Raw genomic sequence first — 21379 nt, 5'->3', positions numbered from 1 at the left:
ACAGTTTTGGTGCTACAACCAAGAAATGCTCTCCCAGACTGCCACCTGTCTAATCTCAGAGAGCAGGGGCACCCAAAGCAGGGTCACCTAGGATGACCTAGAAGTTGCGTAGTTCTTTGGAAATAGGTGGTCCTCCAGATATAGAACAATAGGGTTGAAAGGGACTTCTAGAGTCATCTAGTCCAACCTCTTGCACAATGTAGGGGATTGGTTCCAAACCATATAAAGTTTCAAAGGCACCAGCACCTTGAATTGTGCCCGGAAACAAACTGGGAGCCAGTGTAGATGGGCCAAGACAGTGCAGCACCATGCAATCTTGTCCACTTTCCCCAGCTGTTTCAGCACATGAAAAGGCATGGAGGAGACAAGATTTGCTGCACTGCAGGGGCGATCAGGATTGGGCCCTTGTGGCAATTCTTAAGCAGCTAAATTCTCCTATAAAATGAGATCAGCGGCCATGGGTTGGGCCCATAGCTGCCATTACATTTAGTTTGGCCCTCAGTGATCCTTCCTTCCTGTTTTAATAGCTTCTGTATGTATTTTAGCTCTGGTTTTGTTTTAACAACATTTTTGGTGGTTTTAATATTATGATTTTATATGGTATTGGTATGCTTTAATTAGTTAGCTGCCTTGGAAGCCCTTATGAGGGAAGAAAGGCAGTGTATAAATTCTGCAAGGTAAATAAAAATAAGTAAACCTTAGCATTAATATTAGCAACATTTAGCAATTAATATTAGTAATCTTGTTACTTTTGTACAAGATTAATAAAGCTTGCCTAAACATATTTAACAATTTCTTTACTGCCAGCCTGAAACTATATCACTAAATGGGGGGGAAAGACGGAAATCCCTAAATAAGCAAAATAGAAGAAATCTGTCAAGTTTATTTTTGTGTTACTTGCACTGCCATTTTGTTTTGTTTACTTGATCAGCATCAGCTTATGTTCTAACAACACTGTTGTAGCCCTCCCTTCACTGAAGTACTGGCTACTTCTTGGCACAAGCATTTAGTTGCAGGGAGCAAAGCTTCAAGATTAAATCTAAATGCTTATAACTAAATTTATTGCTTGGGGTGTATTCAAGTGTCTCAAACAGTTATTCCCCTATACATTGCACTATGCTCCTGAAACAGCTAAGTCAGAGCTGTATTCATGCCAGAGGCCAGGATCAGTCAAAGATCACCATTACCTTCTCTTCTGAAGTAAACACTAAAAATGTCAGGTAACTTTTGCATTAAGATTTCTGCCATCTGAAGAGCTCCAACAACTATCTTCAGATCTTGACTTGACAGCATGGAGGCAATGTGACTGAAACAGAAAATTGAACTAATTACTTGGAAAACTCCAATTAACAAAAATTATGTTGTTCCCATGGTATAGCTTCATGCATGCGTATGTGTGAGAGAGAGACAAGTACATCTTCAGTAATAGGCATAGTAGCAGGACAAAAAGTATGTGGCACAATCAAAGTCATTTCACATATTACAAAGCAGGAAGCCAGGTTTGTCACAAGACATACTCAGCATGGAGATGACACAAATCCATCTGTATGTGCAAACATCCATTTGCAACATTCACACCTCCCTGATATTGTAACAGACTGTAGCCCTCAGTGTACTTCCTTTATGGATAGTGGAAGGATGGGCTGCCTAGAAAAAACACCGTTCTTTCACAACTACATACATTTCATCCAATCAATGGCATGGTTCAGAGCAGCGACAAGCCATGTTTTTTCTTATATTTACAAGCTTGAAGAATCTTGATTTGGAAGAGAAGGGGAGCAAGCCATAGTTTAGTATATGGATGTAACAAACTATGGTTTGCCACAAAAGGGAAGGCCATTGGAATGAGGCATCACCACAAGACAGACCTGGCCCTGTTTTTCCATTACCTATGAATCAGGTGAAGCAGTGGGCATTTTGACAAGCACCTGGAGTCTATAATGGGCTGGATGAGGACTATAATTTCATCAAGACAAAACAGAAGTGCTGTTTCTAAAATACTAACCGAGGAAAGTGGTATTTCTCCTGATGATGTTGCAATTTCCAATTAAACTTCAGATATGCTGCCTGGGAATTCTTAGAACCTGTTCCAATGCTGATTACTCAGGTAATGCCTGTCTAACAGATCACCTTTCATCAGCATTAAATTGTGTGCCAACTGCAACCTCTCCAGGACAGAAGTGGTATTACCACTGATATCTATGCTCTAGCAACTTCCAGGTTCAACTACTACTAACAGGGAGGGCGGTCTAGAAATGTAAAGCAATAAATAAATAAATAAATAAATATAATCCGGTATACATGAGATCAGCTTTCATAAACTTGGTTCAGAATATGATAGCCATATTATTAAGAAGATGCTCTGCCAATTTTTAAGAACTTCACCAGCTTCTACCTTGTTCCTAAGAATAGTTCAAAGTATCAGCATTGATCTATGATCCTAAATAAGGGACAGCAACAAATATTTGTGGGCTACTGGGCAGAACATCCATGGCCCCTTTCTTCTCTCTCCCCCTCCCCGGCAATGTCAGTCTTTCCGACCCATCTTTCAGTAAGAGCAGAAGACAGCTCTTTCTGCACCTACTTGGGTTTGTGCTTGTAGGACTAAAAAGACTTGAAGAAAGATTTCCCCTGCAGTATCGCAAAGGCCTGTTGTGTGATATTGTTACTTGTTGGTCCTTGGGGCATGGAAGGCAATACCTTGGCTCTCTCCTGCACCCCAGGCATCTGGTAACATGCTATCACACCAAATGCATTTGCAATACTGCAAGTGCAATCTTTCATTTCCTCAATTCTCTTTTTTTGGACCCACCAGCAGTTGCTGAGTTTTTTAAAAAAGTTGTACCCAAGCATTCTGAGCTTGACAAGAGACTTGCTCCGAAACAGCAAGTGACCACAGTATCTTCAGACTGCTTGCTCCCCTATAAAACTTCCTGGTCAAGTTTATAAGAGGGCCTTCCCAGAGGCCTTCCAGTTGTGACATTAGCGATGGCCTCTTCCACGGTGACCTTTTGGTGGGGGTGGTCACATCTCTGTAGCGACACAAACCACCTTGGTTGTTGTGGGTTTTCCGGGCTGTATTGCCGTGGTCTTGGCATTGTAGTTCCTGACTACAATGCCAAGACTACTCTCAGTGTCTGAGAGATCTCTGTCTTTTGGTGCTACACCTCTGAAGATGCCAGCCACAGCTGCTGGCAAAACGTCAGGAACTACAATGCCAAGACCACGGCAATACAGCCCAGAAAACCCACAACAACCATCGTTCTCTGGCCGTGAAAGCCTTCGACAATACAACAAACCACCTTCTTTTTCCAAAACTGCAAAATGTCCCTCCTATTCAGATTGACCTGATGCCAATGTTAATATCTTTTAGGTACTAGATGAAGTCTGCCTTGCTTTTGACCGCATATAGGTACAACCACTTTCAGATTTTATGCATGTTTTGTAGCTGATCATATTTTTTAGTGGTTTTGATTCTTCAAACTTTAAAGTCACACCAAGGAGAAGGACAGAAATCCAAACTGATATGCCATATAACAGCAGAAGGGGCACACAAGCATGAAGCATATTTGTCATCACGTTTGAACCATGCTAATACTTTGCCAGACCTCTAAATTTTTTGTGTGCAATGGCTCCCTGGTATCTCAGCAATTTGAGAATTAGGGGAATGCACACACACCACTACCCCCAAATTTGGCAAACCTGAAATTTTTACTGAATCTGAGAAAAATGCAGAATTCCCTGGATTCCGAATTGATTCTCTAATTTGGTTTGAGTATTTCCAAAAAATTTGGCCATTGTTTTTTATGGGGAAATCACTCAGTGATTTTGGTGGAGTCTGCATGAATAATGCCACCCCCAGCCCTTGGATAGCCCCATGGACGATGGCTGAGAGCTCCTTATTGGGGCCCCCATAAAATTGGCCCATGGGGTCTCTTTATGCAATTTGAAGGGCCTTTAGAGAATAGCCAGGAGTAGGTTTCCCAACAAATGTGGTGAATTTTGGTTGGATATCTTTTTTACCGAATTTTTAAAAAAATTCAGTTAAAATACAGGATACCTACTTTGCATTCAGAATACCTGGGTTTTACCAAATCAGGCAAAATTTGGTATTTTAATCTGAATTCCAAACCAAATTGCACACCCTACTAAGAATTATACATCAAATGATTAAGCATATTTTTATAGGTCACTGTTAAAAAATACTGCTTCATGCCTTTTATATGTGCAATTTTATAAGCAACTTTCAGGAAACAAAGAACCCAAATGCTGATTGCCTTCACTTGATACTTCGATCCTTCAGTGACAGCTTGTACTGTGGGATATGTGCTGCTTCTTACTCCAATTCTAGCCAAAACTAACTGCTAAATTAAGAATCAGACTTGAATAGCATTAAGAATTGGGCTTACATGAAATGCGTGTAACACAATTACCTTGATACGGCATGATTTTTTAGTACATCCTTCAGAAGTTCAGCATCAGCAAAATATATTATCCTAAGAATTGCTCTAAGGCACTTGTGTCTAACAGCAGGTCCAGCTGAAGAACTGTACACTTCGTAGAGAACACCAAACAATGTTTTAATGAACGATTTAGCCAGTTCCGGGTCTTCTTTCATTAACTGTGCTCGAGCATCATCTTTCTTCAATTCTGGATGTCCACCTACAGAACAACAGATTGACAGTTGTGTCTTTGGAAAAGTACAAATCACAGACACTTTTTCAGACTTAGATGCATACAGAGAAATAATACATTCTTAAGATACTACATTCTTAGACAGTAATGCAATATGCTAAAGAAGTATAGCATTTCGCTAACCGTTTGCTTTCTTTATTCCATGAACTGTAACTGACTGATCTAGTCTCTTTACTGCAATTCTACACATTTTTGTATGGTATGATGTATTTGGTCATAACTTAACCACATATAGCAAATTAGCAAGGCACACCTAATATACTAGGAGCCATTATCACTTCAGAGCCTAGAATATGTGACCCTGCCCCTGTGACGGAAGATGAAAAAGTTATAAAAATAAGTTTGTTGACTGAATCTTAAACTGACATGCACTATAGACAATTCAAAGGGCAAGAGGTACCCCTTTCACACTGCAACACATGCAGCCTAAAGTGTAACCTCTTTCCCAATAAGACATCTCAAGCCACAAGATGTTACACAGGAAGTTGCTTTAAAGAAATGTGGGGAGGATTTTATAAAAAAGATACTTACTAGTGTTAGTATTGGCTAAAGGATTAGGTTTTCTCTGAATGGCACGTGCTGTTCCAGTATCCTCATTGATCTGCTGCATAGAATTAAAGTCAATCGTGTAAACACGTCCCAAAGTAGACAAACTTATCTCATCTTCACCAACCTGATGGGCCGCCTAAGGTCAAAAACACAAGCACAGGCATCAAATGAGTTTCAGACTATTTACTCTTCCCTGCCTTTTGTAGAGTATAAAGCACCTCATTTAAGAGCAGGATACTTTCAAATTTGCTTAATGCATCATTCAAACACTTGTTGATATAAAGATATAGACATGTGTCCTGTCTTTCTTTCACTTCAAGACTATTTTAAATTAAACTGAGAGATATTATTGGTGGGATCAATACGAATCAAGTATGAATGTGTCCGGCATGAACAGACCCTGTCACAACTAATTAGGATTTTGCCATTAAACTGACATTCCCAAAAGGGCAATGCTGAACTGCACAGTGTATGCAAAGAAAAGAACCCAGTGTGTATGTTGCATTCGTAGTAAAGCAAGACAAGAAGATAGAGGAATTACGAGATGACTCCTATTCCAGTTCTAGCTGCCAGATCTCAAAAAGTATACTTTACACAGGTGGAAAAAGTACAGAAGAGGGCACCCACGATGATTAGGGAGTTGGAGAACCTTCCTATGAGGAAAGGCAAAAGAGTCTAGGACTTTTCATTCTACAAAAAATAAAATTATGCATGGGGTGAAGAGAGCAGAGAGAGCTTTTTCTCCTTCTCCCATAATACTAGAACTTGAGGACACCTAATGAAGTTGATGGGCAACAGGCTCAGGACAGACAAAAGAAAATACTTTACTCCATGAATAATTAAACTGTGGATTTTACTACCAGAAGATGTAGTGAAGCCAATGAATACAGATGGCTTTAAAAGGGGATATGATAGATTTTTGTTAGGATAAGTCCATCTACAGTTACTAGTCACGATTAGGGCTGGTCGCTTTGGGTTTTGCTTCGGGTAAAGTTACCCGAAGCGACACGCTTCGTGTCGCTTCGGAATTTCCCGAAGCGGGCCCAGCAAGATGGCCCCGCTTCGGAAATACCGAAGCTAAGCAACCCGAAGCGATTCGTGTTGTTTCGGGTCGCTTTGGAGCGGCCGCTCGAGTGCCGTTTTTTTTTTTTTTAAAGCACAGGAAGCTTTCACTTGCTGCTGCTGCTGCTCTCTATTGCCGGCTGCTTGCAATTGGCAATGGAGATCAGCAGCAGCAAGCAAAAGCTTCCCGTGCTAAAAAAAAAAAAAAAAAAGGCAATGTTTTGAAGCCTATTCAAGGCTTCCAGTTCTAGCTTTGGAGAGGGGAGGGGGAGGAGTAGTGAGTGACTCACTCTAACCTCCTCCTTCCCCCTCCCCTCCATGAAAAAAGTGGCGGGAGCTTTTGCTTGCTGCTGCTGCTGATCTCCATTGCCAATGCAAGCAGCAAGCAAACCTGCACATTTGGAGGGATTCTTTGCACTGTTTGCAGACTTAGCAATGAGTGCAAGGGGGAGGAGGGGTTAGGAGTGGCCAATCCTGCAGTAGCATTCTCCTTCCAGCCCAGCCAATGGGGATTCTCTGGCAGGAGAGTGCCTTTTTTAAAATGCTGCAGTGCAGGGCTATAAATTGGAGGCTTCCCTTTAGAAATCTTCCAATTTACCCTGACATTGAGAGAGCGGCTTGCCTGGGCAGAAATTGGAAGAGGAGGACCCTGCTGCGGAGTGCTGCTGACTGGCCCTGCATCTCACTGGTAAGTGAGTCTCACTCACAAGATTCTTCGATCTTTGGGGGAGGGGGGTGGTTGGGGGGCAGTGGGTTTGGGAAAGGATTTGTTTTAAGTTTGCATTTTATTTTTATTTTTTAAATTTAACAGTGGCTTCCTAGGGGCAGACTCATGCCAAGCCCTGGTGTGTGCCAAGGCTTTGGCCTAGGTGGGGGGGTGGTTAACTTGAAGCTGGCCCACTGCCGCTCTGTTTAAAGTTTTTTTTACTGTGCCTGCCTTTCATTTCTACAGTGGGTGGCTTCCCTGGTGTGTGCCAAGGCTTTGGCCTAGTTTTTTACTCTGGCTTCCACACTTTGGGACTGAGGGGTTAGAATTTAGAAGTAGTTTTTAAAGAGTTAATATACTTATTTAATAACCAGTTTCAATTCTGCTCTTTCCTAGAGACTGAGAGACTTGAGAGACTCCCGCTGCTGCTGTGGCTGGTTGAGCATCTCGTCTCTGCAGTCTTGCTGTGGAGGAGGCCTCCCCCCATTGAATTCCTGCCTGTCACCTGACCATCGCTGGACTGCAGGAGTGGTGAGCGAGTCAGTGACTCACAGGGTTTTCTCGGGGGGGGGGTTGTCTTGGTGGGTGTGGTGAGGGGAGGATTAGGGGCTTGACTGGGTGGAATGAGTGAATTTTTTAAAAAATTAATTTTTTTCTAATTTTTTTCAGATTTTTTTCTTGATTCATTTTTACTGTTGTTGGTTGGGGGAGGGGGTTTGTACCTGTTTAAAGTATTTTAAGTTTTCTTGGGGGGGATTGTCTTGGTGGCTGTGGGGAGCAGAGAGGAGGATTAGGGGCTTGACTGGGTGGGAGTGAATTTTTTTTTAAAAAAATTCTACATTGTGTGTGTGTGTGTGTGTGTGTGTGTGTGTGTGTGTGTGGTTAGAGGGGGAGGAGTTTTTCCTGGTGTGTGTGTGTCTGCCCTCGGTGTTGTGTTCTTGCTGTGTAACTTGAATCACAACAGGAAATAAAGATTTTTTGCATGTAACTGTGTTTTTCAGATTCTCTGGTGTGTAGTGAGTTGTGTTTCTTTGGGGTGGGGGGAATGGAGTGCTGTGTCACACTACCGTGCCTTTTTTCTGTATTTGAAGGTTGAAAAATAAAGATTTTAAACTTTATTCAGTGTGTGTTTGTGGTTTTGTTCTTTGGTGTTAGGTTAGTTCCCATCATAGGAAACAATGGGGCTGGCTGGCCAGCCCTCTCTGTAGGTAGTGGGGGAATTTTGGGGAGGGTGTCTGTAGTTCAGGTGTGCTTTCACAGGGACAAGCTTGCACTCAGGAGTGTGCCCTCCATTATGGCACCCCTGGGATGTGCATAATTGCCCTGGGAAAGAGAGTTTAAAAGTTCCCATCATAGGGAACAATGGGAGATGACTGGCCAGCCTGCTCTTGGGGTAAGGGCAAGTGTGGGAATGTTGGGGAGGGTGTCTTTGGGGCTGTGTGGGGCTGTTGGGGGTTTCGGGTTAGGGCCCCCCAAATGGCCCCCCAAAGTGGGAGCAGGTTGAGCCTTGGTGGGGGGTGGGAGGACAGGTAGGAGGAGGTCCCCTCAGGGTTGGGGGCATTTTGCATGCAAAATGCCACCCCTACCCAGACAAGCCTCCTCTTTTTCCCCCCTCATAGGATATAATGGAGAAAAGGAGGAGGGCTAAGGGCAGCTTCTTTCGAGGCCATAAAATGGCCCCCCAAAGTGGGAGCAGGTTGGGCCTTGGTGGGGGGCGGGAGGACACGTAGGAGGAGGTCCCCTCAGGGTTGGGGGCATTTTGCATGCAAAATACCACCCCTAGCCAGACAAGCCTCTTCATTTTCCCCCCATAGGATATAACGGAGAAGGCTAAGATAGGGGCACCTTATTTGGGGGGCCATAAAATGGCACCCCAAAGTGGGAGCTGGTTGAGACTTGGTGGGGGGTGGGAGGAAAGGTAGGAGAAGGGCCCCTGAAAGTTGGGTATATTTGCTTGCAAAATGCCACCCCTAGCAACCTAGAAAGGTCGCCTGTTTTTCCCATAGGGAATAATGGCAAATGGAGGAGGATGGGGGTACCGTCTTTGGGGGGCCATAAAACGGCCCCCCAAAGTCCAAACTTTCCAAAACTTGGGGGGTTGTTAGAGAAGAGGTAGAAGAAGGTCCCCACCAAGTTTGGTTTGCCTCGGAAAGAAATTGCCCCCCCCAGGGCACCCGAAAGCCGGAAGTGAAATTGACACCCGAATCTTTCCGAGGCAAACCCGAAGCTTTACGAAGCTGTATTTCTGAAGCTGCTTGCCGCTTCGGAAATACACTTTACCTGAAGCTGTTTCCCGGTTCGGGTAAACCCGAAGTGGGAAACCCGAAGCGACCAGGGCTTGCACAGCCCTAGTCACGATGAGTAGGAAAAATCATCAGGGCCTCTATGCCCTGTTTGTGGGCTCTCCAGGACAACTGGATGGCTGCTGTGTAAAACAGGACTATATAAGCCACTGGTCTGATCCAGCAGGGCTCTTCCTATTTTCCAGTCCTGGCAAAATCTTACTGTAAAAAAGAATTAGACTCCTATTGGGAAAATATTCTCTCCATCCAGTATATGAGCCACTGAATGATGGCAGGTAGAGAGACTGGCCTATTAACAAAAGATCAAAACTGGTATATATTTATTTACCCTGAACATAGTAATTTTCCCCATAACAGAAGTCTGATAAGTATTAAAAAGTGTATGCATTTAAGACAAATATCAACAGCATATATTTAGAAGCTGAAGTTACTACCTCAATTATCCGGCTATCAATTCTGTTATAGGGATGCCAGAGGCCCCTGTCATCGCGCCACTGCCATATTGCACCATCTGTGTTTTGTGTGTTCCCTTTCTTTAGCATCGTGTCAACAGCAAAGATTCCTTCTTTAGGCAGGCATGGCATCAGTTCACTGAAAACAAGACATTGTTCCATGTTAATTGTTACTTTTTTTTTACAGCTTTTTAACATATTAAGCAATGAGTGTGTTCTGACTGAAACCTGAAAGAGAAAACTGTAGAAAACTTACCAGATAAGTGAAGTAAGTTCATACAGTTCTTGAGGGCTTCTTGGAACAAGGTCTATTTGTTCCTGACAACTTCCATTTGAGGCTCCACAAAGAAGAAAGTGAAGTGTTTCTGCAATATCTTTTTTAAAAAGATCATAGATTAATTATCATTTCTAAGCATTTTATGTACCTATAAAACCAGAATGGTTTAGTTTAAAAAACTGATTAAAAAGCGATGTTCTTCTGTCATAAGAATCAACTTAAAATAGTAACCAAGACCAATCCAGACCTCTACAGACCTTGCTGAATGTATGTATACATATACCAGTGTAAAAATTCACGAAAATCTTCGTCAAGTACAGAGCTATACCTGAGCACCTATTTGAACTTATTTCAAAATGAAAGTATTACTTTGGAACCTTATCAAGATCTTTGGGATCACATACTCTATATACAGCGAGCCATTTTCAGGGCAAGAAAGTAAATGCATTTGGTAGGGCAAAGGAGATGAAATGTCAAGGGCTACTATACTACAAACTGTATCAGTGCCTCTCCCCGCCACTGTAAAAACATGTTTTTTTTGGAACTTCAAGTAGCATATCAAAGCACAGTGCAAAATCTGCCAGAATTTCCAAGCAACACACAGCTGCATCTAAAGCTGAGCACAGCTTTCTTTCTACTTTTTTTTTTTTTTGCAGTTTCCCTCTTCGTCACTATGCTCCTGATTTGCTCTTCCATATTATTAGTCTAAACAGGCCAAGAGCAGTACAATACCTTGATGCTAAATCATTCCTTGAAAAAAGCAAATTTATATAGCCAATGGCAGTTAAAGGAAAACTCTGCTCAAGTGTTTGCTTCCAATCCTATTACAAACCAGACAATTCCCCCCTTCTGTATACCTGTAGGTTAAATTGTAATCTTCATGTCTGCAGCAGACATTTAATCTGCTAATCCAACAGAAATGTTACAAAACTAGTATAACAGAAATCCAAGAAAAAATAAACAGAGGCACTCACTTTGCTTCATAAGTTGAACGGCTAGTGTAGGACAGTTGGAACACATTAGGGAAAACATGCGCACCACCATGATGAACATCCCTGAGCTCAGAATTGGAGGAGTCACTACTAGGAGCTGCTGAATATTTGTGAGCAAATCTTTTGAGGCAACCTGCTGGAGCAAATTCTTTAAGAAAAGAAAGAATATTTAAAGAGAATTCAATGGAAAAAATCAGGGGTCATTTCCTAGAAAAAGAACTGCAGGAACTCATTAGCATAACTCATTAGCATATCCCACACCCCCTGCCGTCACCAGAAGTGTGTCAGAAGGCACCATCCACCCCTCAGGCCCCTTTCCCCAAAAATCTCCAGGTATTTCCTTAAAGCAGAATGAACTCAAAGCAGCTTACCCTCCTTTGGAGTCCAGCCCCATCCGGCTTGCACTCACTCACTCATTTTCTCTCCCCCTCTCCCACAAGTCACAAATGAAAATAAAGCAAGCAGCAGAGCAGAATGAATTCAAAGCACCTTACATTCCTTTGGAGCCCAGCCCCACTCGGCTTGCACTCACTCACTCATTTTCTCTCTCTCTCACGAGTCACAAATGAAAATAAAGCAGCAGAGCAGAATGAATTCAAAGCACCTTACGTTCCTTTGCAGCCCAGCCCCACTCAGCTTGCACTCACTCTACTGCCTGCTGATAAAGAGAAGGACAGCCAGCAGGAAAAGGAATCACATGGGCGGGGCCAAAACCCACGTGACCTCTTTTCAGATCTACCGGAACACCATTCCAGCACATTCCACCTCCAAATGAGCCCTAGAAAAAATTGTAATGGACATTTAAAGGAAGAAAAAGTTACCTCCTCGTGTTGGAAGTTGTCCACTAGACGTGCAAAACAGAGGCAAGTGCTTTCTACAGACTTTTTGTCCTAAGAAGATTGAAGACAAATATTAGGTTTCAATATGCAGATTTAATATGCCAGGAACATCAAGAACATCTTGGAACTGTCTTGTTTTGCATATAGTAACTGAGAAAGTACCAAAAAAAATATCACATATAGCCCAACTTTGATTCCTGAACAAAAATTACAACTCAAGCAGGTTAGGCAAACCTCTTTCATTTTGGCTACAAAAACCACCTTGGTATGAAATATGACCTCCACTGTGCCGCGCTATCCTGGTCTTTAATTTATACCTCCACAGCGCATGTAGGACACTACACAAGTAACAAAGACCTTCAAAAGATAGTTGCAGTTTGTCAAGCAGCTTCTGACCTGGTGAGTTAGTCTTTGTGTAAGCAGTGGTAGAGAGTCTGCAACAAAGTGAAACTCATCAGGAGTGATGCTCTGGCAGCAGTTGGCAGCAATTGCTAATGCATTCCTCTGGGCATTTATGCTGAAAAACTCCAGATACAACAGACAGTCTGCCAAGCCTCCCTACAATACAAAAAAAAAAAAAAGGATGAAGCAGACAGGGACTTCTGTACCAGCAAGACAAATATACATGTTTCTGGAATTTACTGCTGCTTTGGGAAGAACTCAAAAAACTGATATGATTATGGAACAACAGGATAAAAAATTGCCTTTTTGAGGGGAAGAAATACTTACTGCCTGCAGAATAGCTTTACTATGTCTGCGTGATAACATCTCCAAGGCAGTCAGCGCCTGCTCAGCCACATCAATACACTGAATAACTTGCAGCTAGAACAAATGAAAGCAATTTACTTAGTCTGTTTTCAGTGTGATATGAAAGATTAGAAACTGATCTACAATGTCAATCCTTTCTCTATTCTATTTTCAAATTGTATTTCAGTAGCTTTCATTACTTCAAACATAATGTAGGTCCAAACTGCTGTTACTTTAATAATTTAACTATTCATAAGTATCAAAAAGTGTTACAGTTCTGCAGAACATTTAATAGTGAGGTTTCTTTTTAATTGTTTCCCCAACACCACAAAGATATTAATAGGCTTGGTTTTGAATCCCTTCTTAATCACATGCTTAGAAATGAAAGCCTATACATGCTTCTCCAGTATTTGTAAAGAGCATTCTTAAATTGCACTTCAAGGTCGTAGCATTCTTCATCTGCCTCACATACATCATTCAGCATTTATGTTTAAATCCCCCTTGAAATGAAAGTCATAGCAAGCAAGCAAGCAAACCCAGAAACGGAATCCTCTAGAACACAGGGGCCGCAGACGACTCAAGAGAACTAACTAGGCAGTGCAGGTCTCTATTTCAAAATACATTTGGCCTTTTGTTATTGAAATGGTACAACTTTGATTTGATTAACTAACTATTGTCCTTGATTTTGGTGTGCTACGCATTAGTTTCTCAAGCAGGGGCTGGTAAGAATCACACACTGCATGTAAAAATATCCTGAAACTTGGAAGCACTAAATTACAGCTAGGTAGCTTTTGCCTCTGGGACATCAAAAATTCGAGACTGATTTCAAATTTAATGAAGTGTCTTCTGCTTTAAACTAATAGGGTGAATTATTTTAATGAAGAATGGATTTCTGTTTTTGCAGAGCTCTTGGCTCTTTCCATAAGGCCTGTCTATTTACCTGAAGTGGCATAAGCAACTTAAGTACAATGATGACCTAGAACTAGACCAGTTTTCTTAAAATGGTGTCCAGGGACAACAGGGATCCATAAGGGTACACATAGGGCCCACCAGGACAAGACTACCATGTCAATGGCTAATGTGAAATTGGAGCCTTTCAGTTTTCTTGGAATGGAGCAGGGACTCTCTGCCTCATGGGAAGAGAATAGAATCAGCTTCCTTTTTTCAAAGGATAGTAATTCACAAAGCAGCTAAATCAATAGTCACCTAGCTTTCAGATCACCTCAGAGCACTAATCAGAAAAACTGCTGATTGGAAATAACTGTGACAACTGTATTAGGTTTGTACCTCTTTAGTATTACTCTGCTGTTTAGATTACTAAGGCTGAGCTATTGGTAGAGTAAAACCAAGGAGGTGCAAACCTAAAACAATCATCATAGTTATCTCCAAAATAAAAATGAACCGATTTCACTCTATTTTTCAGTGAAAAAGATTTTAGAATAGAAATAAATGCTACTCTGCATACATGGTTGTTTTAAATGCCAGGTATTCACCCTGCACCACATGCTCAAAGAGTTTTTCCAGGACCTTATCCCTGTTCTATACCAACAAGATATTAATAAGGAAGTTATTGGTTATAGTTGGTATGAAGTCCATTTGAGAAGTAAGACTGATTGGAATTTGGGTTAGGGCCTCTTGAATTGTAGCTCCATAGAGTCAACTACTCTCTTGAGATGTGACCTACTAGGTTACAGTCAGTCAACACAAACATTTTATTAAATTTTGCTTTTGAATTGCAGTTGATGTGGTTCTCACTCAGAGCTCAAGAAGAAAAGCCTCTACAGAAAATACACAGCTTGCAGCATGCATTCTGAAAAAGGTGTAACTGCCATGTGCTATATGACTGGAGGAGAGCCGGGGGGGGGGCCTGCGCAGGGGTTCATGATTTTTTAAAATAAAAATGGGATCAGGCTGAAGTTTGAGAATTGCTGCTCTAGGCTAGACCTGAATTAAAAGGTTTTGGGAAGCTGCTGCCCCCCCACCCCACCCCCTGCCAAAAACATAGTTCAGATTGCAGAGCTTAATTTTTACTAACATACAACCAGTGTAGAGAAAGACTGTTTCTAAAGACCTTCAGTTGTAACATATTTTGTGATAATATAGTATCTGAGTCCTTCGGGAGATGGGCGGTATAAAAATTCAATTAAAGTTAAAGTTAAACAGTCTTACCTTTTCCAAAAAAACAGGAATAGCATCTACCACAACAGCAGACGACCTAGGAAGTGCTTCCATCATATACGTTAAGGCTCGACAAGCATGATTCATCTATAAAGAAGACAGTTGACATCATTATGCAGAACATGCAAACTACGAAGTATCACTTTTAAAGATTTACCTGAAGCTGGATTTAACTAAGTTTACCCAAAATACTTACAATGTCAAAGTTGTGCTCCATCTGTAGCAATGTTATCTATAAACAGAAATGAATAGTAGTTAGAACAAATTGCTTCACATTCCTAAATTCATAAACTCTCAAGGATTGCACAGTTTTGTCACTGTTATATACAGTGGTCAGATTTTCAAAGTCTCCAGCATAGAAGTGTTTTCAATTAAAATTATCTTTGATTGGGCAGTCTGTGATTAAAATCTTGCCTAAAGATATTAGGCCAAAAGTTTAAACAGGTGAAATTGTATCCTGCTTATCCTTTCGATAGAACTTTTATACTGTTGATTCTGAGAACAAAAGAGAACCTCATGGGACTATTCTCGCCCATGGAATGAACAGTGCTGAGAGCCCCTGTTCCCTCCTGTTTATCTCACCCAGATTAATATCCATGAGACTGTTCACTTTGCTTTGTTTGGAGATTTCTGTATGCTGCTTTGTGTCTCTGGAGAAAATCAGCATAGAAATGTTTCCATAAAATACCAGAAGAAATCATCCAATAATGACAAACCTCATATGCTTAAGGATAGCAGGTTCCAAGACATTGGGGGTAGAAGGCAGCAACATCACTAAGAATCTGGCTTTCTTGGTCTCTGGAATGGTAGCCTTGAACTGATCTCCTAAAACTTATCTCCAAGCTGCATTGGTGCCCAAGAGCTTGAAGTGCATTCATCTGGTGTTGCCATCTTTTTATTTCAGACTTTATGACCTAAACTGCCTTCACAATCTCACAATCTAAAGTGCACCCACAATGGCTTGGACAGGTAGCAACAATGTGGGCAGAATGGAGGAACATCAGAATGGATTTTCAGGCAGCCAGAGACTGCCTTGGCTTCCAGTGCCCTACTGGGAACAGTTCATGAAACTCAGCAGACTGGACCATGTAAGAGAAAAGTTACTTTTCCCTTCCCCACCAACCGTTACTGCAGTCAGCATTCAAACGAGTATCATTCACAATGGAAACCTAACACAAGACATAGTAACATTCTTGATGGTTAATATAGTAGTTGCTTTACAGAACTAGGAGGAAAGAGAATAACATACTCAAAAGCAAATTACAGCGCAATTCTACGCATAACTATTTCAATCTAAACCTATTAATTTCACTGGGTTAGACTAACAACTCTGCATAGGATTATACATGGCTGAGCGAATATTTAAATCTAGGTATTCTCAGCTGAACAGTCTGTCCACTACACTGGCTCTCAAAATAGAGAAGTAAACTTAACCCTTGGTTGTTTGAAATATGGCCAGTAAATAATTTTTCAAAGTTTATGTCCTATATCCAGGGACCCTAGCATCAAAAGGTATGTATATCATAAATCACAAAAAGCTAAAAGCACACAATATATTGTTATTACAAAATTATTAAAACACACAGAAAGCTGAATAACAAAACAGTCAGCATAACACCACAAACAGGTCCCCCCAATCTCAAAATATCTGGCACAAAAATAACATCCTTATTGACTTTCTAAATATTTCAACTGAACACATTTGGAATCACCACCAGAAAAGTTCCACTTCTAGTGGTAGCTAGTTTTTCTTAACACAGTAACAGCACCCAAAGATTTGTCCCATTTACAATTCTTTACCCTCAAGGGCATAGCTGGTAGCTAGTGGAACTTCTGTAATGTTAGTATGATGTACTTGGGCAGCTAATGCCAAAGAAAAGTCACACTTCTGTATCCTCAAGCAGCTGACATTTTCCAGTTGTCTTCAAGGACAGCCTTATGTAAAGCATAACAGAACAATCAAGAAGGAATAAAATGAAAAAACAACCAACTGAAACCTCAGATTTGAGACTTTCATTCCAAACAGCTGGAATTTGCTTTTAAGTCTAACACTAAATCCCAGGAATAGACAGCTTCCCAACATTTGCAGCAGAAACATTCTAATGGCCTGCACAGACCAATTTACTACTCAGTTCTCCTTATCCCAGTTAAAAGAGGCCACATATCCTTTCTAAACAATGGCTAGAACACGATGGGTTTTAAAGCAACAAGTATCATCACTGGTAAAAATGGAAAACAATTTCTCCTTATGTGTTAACTCTACCTGCCCTCAGATCTATACTTCTTTCTCCGACATTTACAGAGCCAACCTAATTATTGAACCATCTATTGGGAGCACAGGAGACAGGGAAGGATACAAATTTCAGTGTCTGATTGAATAATGATCCTTACCAAAGCTGGTACAACACTCTTGACAGGAAAACCTCCCAAAGTTTCTTCATTTCCCATTACCAACAACTGACACATCTCAATCACAGACTGTAACTGTTGGCTTTCATCAGTAGCCTGGAGCCCCTGTAGAAGCTGCTGAGCTTTAGAGCCTAGGAAAATTGAAGATATTATACTTAAACACTTAAATTATTTCTACAATGTGCATTTGATCAGATGGCTGACAGAATATGCTTTCATTAGCTGCTGCTTAGAAAGACAAATGCAAGGGAGCACTGGGTGACAGCTGCCAAATACACAACTCATATATGCTTTCACTCACCCAAAGTCATTGCAACAGAACAGGTTAAGATGTTATTCCCCTTTGATCACATAAAGCAATAGATTGAAACCTTAAAAGCTACCCTTTCAGTTACAAAAAATATATTATGTCTAGTTGGAACCTCTGATAAGCTTTAGTATGTTCTCTCAACCATATTTCTCTGAGAGACTGATTTACCCTCACTGTATGTGGTCTCTTTTCTTCACTATATCACTATTGCAATTACCATGCAAAGCACATGGTTCTAGCCTCTCTTCTCACTCCTGCTCAGGAAAAGTAATCTGTACTGTAGGGTGCTCTCATGATTAATGTCAAGCTAAGGGATAGACCCTTGGACAGCACTGAGTTAATTAGTACTGTTTTCATGTGCCAAGCCTAGTTGCCTAACTTTAAGACAACTATGGGCTTTTTCTATACTAGTGTGTCATAATACTCCAAGAACATACAATGATGCAGTCATCAAAACTTCACTACACAAAAAGTATTATGTATTGAATATGACATTATTAGTACACCTCTTCAGGGGCGGCGCCAAGGTTTCTGGCGCCTGCCCCCACATGCATGCGCACATAGTGCGCATGCCTGCGCCCCCAGACTGCGTGATGATGTCATCACGCAGCAAAGCTGGCCCCACTGGCCAGCGGGTGGCTGGGACAGCGCACAGAGGCTGTCCGCACTCCGCACACTGCCCCGGACGCCTGCCAAGCCTGGGACGCGGCTGCTGCGCCTGGCTGGGGGCATGTGGCGGCAGCGGTGCAGGGCTGGCTGCTGCAGCAGCTGTGGGCCAGGCACACCAGTTCCATGGTGCACGCCTCCGCCCCCGGCACCCCCTCCGGTATCCCAGCGCCTGCGGCGCCCTCACCACCTCAATGGTGGCACCAGCCCTGCTCCTTTTTCATACTATAGTACTATAATTGTAACTATCATCATTAACCAACCTGTGAGTTCAGATCTGTGAGTGTGCATGACTAGGCCCTTCTGTATGATGGAGGCTAGACTTTAGAATTCTCTTCCCAGGATATGTTTTGAGCCCTCTCTCCTCTCTGAGTTTTTGGAGACTGCTGACAATTTGACTCTTGCAATAAGCCTTTGAGATGACTTGGTTTTATTAGGCTTCTCATTCTGGTCTTTAAAACTAGTTTTTTGGCCATATGTGAGCACATAAATTGGTGACAGATGGAAAGGAGTGTTATGTTCTGATGATTTTATTGGATTATTTGACATTGTTTAAATTTGCTTTTTGTAAGAAACCTTGGTAGTTTTTGTTGAAAGGTGCAGTATAAATTTGCGTAAGTCAAAACATTAACATACAAATTTAAGCATGAAGCCCAGGCAGGGCAGGAGGGGTGAGAGACCAGGTGTACCATTGTGCTTTTGTACTATACACTATGTGTTCTGTGTCAGTGAATGGATTGGATGTAAGTATGTCTAGGCCAAGTCCTGGGGCCTATGTAGAGGGTGTTATCAATCCCCAAAATATAGAACTACCCACTAATATTCCAAGGATAAAGATGACAGGCTGTGGTAATTGTTCAGGATTTACTGTACATTTGGAAACAAATTTACCAATTTCTCTCTACAGATTTATTTGACCAATATGATCTGTTCCTTTACATCAAGATACTACGTTGCTGTGTTTAAAAAGGACGGCTTTCTAAATAAAATAGGAAAGTGTAAGCAGATTATGGAACCATTTTCTAAACACAGAGAATTAAACTGAACAGAAAGAAAATTCAAATGACTGATGAACAAAACCATGAGAACCTGAAGGCCAAGCCAGACAAAATCAATACTAGGACAAAGTTAGGGGAGATGCTGGGAAATCCTAATGGATCCTCCCATCATTTTTTAAATGCTAACAGGGGCCACGTCCTTCCCCTATCTTCAAAACAGGAGTACATGGGTTTAGTCCTTTTCACTCCATGGGTAGGCTCACCAATTGAAACTGGATACATCCTCTCCTTGTTATTAAACTTTAAAGGAAAAATGGCCAAAAAGAAGCTGCCTGTTCACCTACCCACACTTCTGAGGGCTAAATAAGTAGTGCCGAGGACTGAGGAGGGTGGGAAGAGAACAGTTGGTTTTAACAGAGAACTTTGTCAAGGTAGACAACAATTAGAAAATTTTCTTCCTCCCAATATGAATCATGGCCCCTGAGTGACTTCCATTAGTATTTTGAAGACACTGGGATGATCTGATCATGAATCTCCCATCACCTTGCCTAGTCTGATCTAGACAGCACAGAGATGAGGGGCAGAGGGCCAGAAGGATTCCAAACACTTCTGAAAGAAACAGATTAGATGACTTACTCGCTCCACTCCCAATTGTCCGATGGAACAACTGTGACATCCGAGGACCAAGAGGACCAAACAGATGTGGAGGAAGGCCTCTAGCTTCCAACAGAGCTAAAGGTAAACAGACATTTAATAAAACTCACACAGCACCAGATAAAAGGCCTTTCCCAACATTTATTGTTTTAGTGTAAAGATGGATCCCAAGAGCAAAACAACTTTAAAAAAATATTTTGGTATACATATTTAACCGCAGAGCTAGAAGCACAAAAGAATTTGAGTTTGAACTGTCTCCGATATTTTAGCCCTCTTTTTCCTGTGAAGGATGGGCTTCTACTGACTCAAAAAATGAGTCAGCAATGTCTATTAAATTACCTTGAAAACAGTGAGAGAATGTTTTAATTTTATATAAAAGCCCAGTCTACTTAAATAAAATCTGGACATCTGCTTAACCTAGGAAATCTCCCTCCTTTCTGACTGAAACTGGAAAGCTGAGTGCTTTTTAAGGATAAAGAATCTGGATACTCTCTGCTATCAAAAAAAAAGCATCAAAAAAGCTTGGCCAGCACAATGCCATTTAGGAGATAAATAGAGATGGGCACGATCCGTATTACGATCCAAAAAACCCCACGATAATGGCGATCGCGTGATCGTGACTCAGCGGATCGTGATCGGCCATGGCCAACGATCCAGAGATCGGGAGGGGGGCTGGATCATGCTTGGATCGGGAAGCCAGACACTCAGGCGCCAGTAATCTATTCCTGGGGCAACGGAGCCAGGGGAATGCCTGAGATGTGTTTCCCCTCCTTCTGTCGCCCTGGAAACCCGAAGGGAAGCCCAGCTTTCCTTGATCAGCAGGGCTTCCTTCCAACCACGGAGCAGCAAAGCAGTCACCAGTTGGGAGAAGACAGCCAGGGGAGGGAGGGGGAAGGGGGTGTTCTGTAGCCATGGGCACTCCAATCTCATCCCTGCAAATCCTGATAGGCAGCTCTGACGGCCAAACACAGACGGCCAAACACAAACACAGATGCCGCCGGCATTACCCACCGTTCTTTTCTTGCCAGCGCGTTCCTTTTTAGCCTGGCAGGCGGGCACATGGGGGGTGCCGCCAGCGAGCAGCCAGACCCCCTGCCCCCTGAAGGGAGGCGGGTCGTCGCTGTCTCCCCATGCCCGCCAGGCCCAGTGGCCGCCGCCAACACCCACCTTCCCACATAGCTGGGAATAGCAGCGCCCCCCGCTTTGGCCTCCACGATCCACGGATCGGGAACGGGAGATGATCGGTGTGGATCATTTAGTTGGGATCATCACCGGCGCTGATCCATGATCAGCTGGATCGGCAATTTTTTTGGGATCGTGCCCATCTCTAGAGATAAATACCCTCAAAGTAGTGCGCATTTGGCAGTAGGAACACTAGAACCTAATCATACCAGGTCAAATGTTTTCAATCTCTGAAAAGTCTCAAGTATTTTACAACTTATGACTGCTATCTTAGTGAAATCTTCAACAAAACATTTAAGTGACTAGGCGTAAAACGGAAATGTAACTTAAGTAATATGCCAAGTTTTACTCAATTTGATA

The 21379-nt window shown here is 42.0% G+C and overlaps 1 protein-coding gene across 4 annotated transcripts in view; it reads right to left on the bottom strand.

Moving 5' to 3' along the window:
* Positions 1 to 21379, bottom strand: part of TRIP12 (thyroid hormone receptor interactor 12) — a 106658-nt gene that overhangs the window by 39503 nt on the left and 45776 nt on the right. For all 4 annotated transcript variants that reach the window (XM_054983208.1, XM_054983209.1, XM_054983210.1 and 1 more), the window contains 13 exons: positions 19820 to 19915; positions 17192 to 17340; positions 14997 to 15032; positions 14792 to 14887; positions 12605 to 12697; positions 12272 to 12433; positions 11858 to 11926; positions 11019 to 11184; positions 10024 to 10141; positions 9750 to 9906; positions 5227 to 5380; positions 4434 to 4662; positions 1188 to 1306 (listed from right to left, as the gene is read on the bottom strand). In XM_054983208.1, coding sequence (XP_054839183.1) covers positions 1188 to 1306; positions 4434 to 4662; positions 5227 to 5380; positions 9750 to 9906; positions 10024 to 10141; positions 11019 to 11184; positions 11858 to 11926; positions 12272 to 12433; positions 12605 to 12697; positions 14792 to 14887; positions 14997 to 15032; positions 17192 to 17340; positions 19820 to 19915 — 1644 coding nt within the window. The remainder of the gene's footprint in view (positions 1 to 1187; positions 1307 to 4433; positions 4663 to 5226; positions 5381 to 9749; positions 9907 to 10023; positions 10142 to 11018; positions 11185 to 11857; positions 11927 to 12271; positions 12434 to 12604; positions 12698 to 14791; positions 14888 to 14996; positions 15033 to 17191; positions 17341 to 19819; positions 19916 to 21379) is intronic.

The sequence above is a fragment of the Eublepharis macularius genome, chromosome 6, assembly GCF_028583425.1.
Source record: "Eublepharis macularius isolate TG4126 chromosome 6, MPM_Emac_v1.0, whole genome shotgun sequence".
Taxonomy (NCBI): Eukaryota; Metazoa; Chordata; class Lepidosauria; order Squamata; family Eublepharidae; genus Eublepharis; species Eublepharis macularius.
This window is presented reverse-complemented; position numbering and strand designations above follow the sequence as displayed.